The sequence below is a fragment of the Buceros rhinoceros genome, unplaced genomic scaffold (genome assembly GCF_000710305.1).
Source record: "Buceros rhinoceros silvestris isolate BGI_N320 unplaced genomic scaffold, ASM71030v1 scaffold1623, whole genome shotgun sequence".
In the NCBI taxonomy this organism is placed as follows: domain Eukaryota; kingdom Metazoa; phylum Chordata; class Aves; order Bucerotiformes; family Bucerotidae; genus Buceros; species Buceros rhinoceros.
The window spans coordinates 50,135-53,563 of NW_010401639.1; the positions used below are offsets into that span (position 1 = coordinate 50,135).

General features: G+C 47.6%; 1 protein-coding gene across 1 annotated transcript in view; it reads left to right on the forward strand.

Annotated features, from left to right (window-relative positions):
• HOMER2 (homer homolog 2 (Drosophila)) overlaps nucleotides 1-3,429 on the forward strand; it is a gene marked incomplete at its 5' end in the record, with an annotated part of 34,662 nt that overhangs the window by 26,785 nt on the left and 4,448 nt on the right. The window contains 2 exons of the mRNA XM_010132334.1: nucleotides 681-837; nucleotides 3,042-3,152. Of these exons, the coding sequence (XP_010130636.1) occupies nucleotides 681-837; nucleotides 3,042-3,152 (268 nt within the window). The remainder of the gene's footprint in view (nucleotides 1-680; nucleotides 838-3,041; nucleotides 3,153-3,429) is intronic.

Genomic DNA, 3,429 nt, shown 5'->3' on the forward strand with positions numbered 1-3,429 from the left:
CTCCGCAGGCAAGTAGCAGCTAGCACGTAGGGAGTTTCAAAGCCTTTCCTTCCATTCTCTCACTAATCTTGTGCTCTGTGCTGCAGCTCAAAGCTTTGGGGAATGAGTAGTTTAATTCTTCAGCATTATGTAACACTTTTATATTTAAGGCCGAGCATTAAAAAAAACCCCAAATCTAGATGGTGTCAACCCCCTGACATCTCCTCTTTTGAATTGTTGTACCATCTGCAAATGTATGGAGTCGCTTTGTGGCGTGGGTACCACGTCCCCAGGCCTGTGCTGCACCGGGTGCTCAGTGAGGCACTGCCGCACAGCTCTGGAGGCGAGTACAGACCATGCGCAGCACCAGAGCAAAACCCCCGTTTGCAAATGGTGGGGATGCCAGCTGTCAGCTTAACCCTACAGCCTGCTTCGACAGCAGGACTGTGGTTCGACACCCAGGTCGCCTGCTGGAGTTGATAGATCCCATTGTTTTGGCAGAGACAGTCAAACTAAGGCTTGCGTTCTCCTTAGGCAGGCAATGGCTGTAGGCAACTCCATACATCTGAGCATTCTTGATCTTACAACAACAAATTGTTGGTAAACACACACCACAGGTGAATGAGTTTGCAGTCAGGTAGAGAGCAGAGATACGCAGGGTTGTAAGGTGAAGCGACCTAATGGCACCCTGCTTTTCTCAGTTCATCCAATGTGAAGAAATGGGAGACGGAGTTGCAGACGCTGCGAGAGAGCAATGCCCGGCTGACCACGGCGCTGCAGGAGTCCGCAGCCAGCATCGAGCACTGGAAGAAGCAGTTCTCAGCTTGCAAGGAAGAGAACGACCAGCTCAGGAGCAAGGTAGCAGAGCATACCCACAGGAGAGCCGTCTCTTCCAGTTAGCTGCTCCTGCCATCGCTCATTCCCTTGGATTTCTGCTGCTTTATTTGTGCATGTTAGAAGACAGGTTTGTCTTTAAGAGTGAGGTGGATGGGGGTCGTAAGGCAGCTGCTTCCCTCTGCACACCATGGGCAGGGAAGTTCGAAGGGCTGGGGATCAGCGGGAGGACTGGAGCTGCTGTGTCACATGGAGCTCCCTGCCTCTTGGTGTGGGAGACGTGGTGTCGGCAGGGCTTGGCTGGCCAGGCTGGTCAAAGAGAAGGGGTTTAAAAGTGAGGTTCATACTGCATATCCCTTTCAAAGCTCGCCTAACTACTGCCAGATGATGAATGAGCAGATGGCGCGGTTATCGCCTGGTTACCCACAGGAAACCAAGCTGGGAACCACTCGCTATTAGAAGCAAATCCCAATGTCAGGCAGGGAAATGAGGGTGTGGGTTATGTCCTCCTGCACTAATGCTGGGCACATCTCGTCCGGAAACAGGCAAGAGGCATCGTCAAAACTCTTCTACTCTCCATTACCAAACACAGTGTTTCTCAGGAGCATAAGACCGAGGGTGAGCAGTGGCTACAGCAGAGAATAATTCAGAAGTTCAAATTTTTAAAGCCTCAGTTTAGAGTAGCCGTTGTCCCTCAGATAATACTGTGCTGTCTGTGACAGCCCCACATGGAGCTGGCACCACCCTGGGCGTGGGGGAGCCTGTTTCCATGAGCACTGCTTGCAAGCATAATGTCACTCTATTAATCTTAAACATCTTGGGAAAATCTAGGTCCTTTTCCTGCTCTCTTAGATAGATCACTGGAACTTTAGGAGTAGAGGTTGCATCAGTCTAGTAAGGATTTTTTTTTGTTTGTCTGTTTAGTGTTTTCTTTCAAAGAGGGAAGGAATTTCGTATCTTTTTGTATGTCAGTAGGATGCAAATACTATTTCGGCTTTGGAAGTGGAGCAACCTTTTCCCGAGACAGATGCTCTCTATCTATTGGCATGTATTTTAGGTGTGCACAGTGATAATTCCAAGATCAAACCAGAGCTGTATAAACCGATGTTATGTTAACAAATTAGTGTTAGTTGTTACATGATCTGGGTTCCTATACCCGGTCTCTGTTGAACAGGGGAGAAGTGAGAGACTGGAACGGTGTGTTGGAAGGAAATATGATGCGCTGTAGTTTTTTACTTTTCTATACTGTTGCAGAGAAAATTTATTCTCATTAACATTAACTGATGAAACATGCCACGTCTCGGTAGCTGTGCCCTAGGTATGAGGAGATTCTCAAAACGCTACCTTACCACAGCTGCAGAGGCATCGTACCAGTGACCAGCCAGACTCTGCAGCAGCACTCTCTGTCTTTTTCTATACCAAGAGATTTTCTGCGCTTTTTCCCCAAGTAGGTTCCTTGCTTGATGCTCATGCTGCACAACTGCAGCGCCCTGGGAAGTTCTTTTCCTTCATTAATTGGGTCAGAATTTTTTGCATATTGCTCTACCTTCGTAGGAGAGAAGTTACAATCCCAAAGCAACACGAAGCGGAGAATTAAAGTACGTAGTTTAATGAGCTGGCCCATCAGCCTATGGGAAGTGCATCTCCAGGGAGCAGAGTCCAGAGCTGGCAGGAGGAAGTATGGAGAGAGCAAAGCACATCCCTGGGCAAGAGAAGAAAGCGGCGTACATTGCTCTGAACTGCTTCACCCCCCAAAGTTTTGATGTTGTGTCCCTTGTACTCCAGACTGAACAATAAGCCACCCCTGAGGAGGCAAAGCTGGGAGCACTGGAGAGATTTCTTCTCCTTGCTGCATTAAGAAAATCCATCCCTTATAGTCTTGTGTTGGTTTCATAGAAGCGAAGTGCAGATTTTATCCCCAGCTCCACGTATTTTAACAGCTCAGTGTTTTGTGCCTTCCTGAGTACTTGTATAAGATACTGTGCGAGAGAATAAACGTGGTCTCAGGGCATCCTGGTGGATGTGTAAATTGGCTGCCTTTAAGGAAAGAGGCAATAATTTGGTTGCGGTTAATCAAGTGCTATGATTTAGGAAACGAATCCGTGACAAATGAGAATTGTCCGTGCTCCCCTCTGCTCAGGGGAGCAATGCCCAGGTACATCAGCTGTATTCTGCCCTCGATTTTCAGAAGTTTGAAAGATTTCACCTATGTCTGACATTTCTTAAAGATTGAAGAACTGGAGGAACAGTGCAATGAAATAAATAAAGAGAAGGAAAGAAATGCACAGCTGAGTAGACGTCTCCAGGAGCTAGAAACAGAACTTCAAGACAAAGAGCTGGTAAGTGCCCTGAGGACAGAAACGGCGTGTTTTAGAGTTTGAGTGGGTCTGTCTGCTTCTCACTGGGGCTGCAGGTTTATGGATGGGCTCACCTACAACTGGAAGCATCCCACTGTCTCAGTGTTTCTACTGTGCAGCTCTAGTTTCTGTGTACAGCTCCTTGGCGGTGGAGTTCCTCGGTCTTGGTTTCTCGGTATGTTATGTGCTGCGACAGCACACTTTAATTTGGCAGTGGTTAACAAATGTGATACTTTTAGGTATACAGCACTTTACTCGG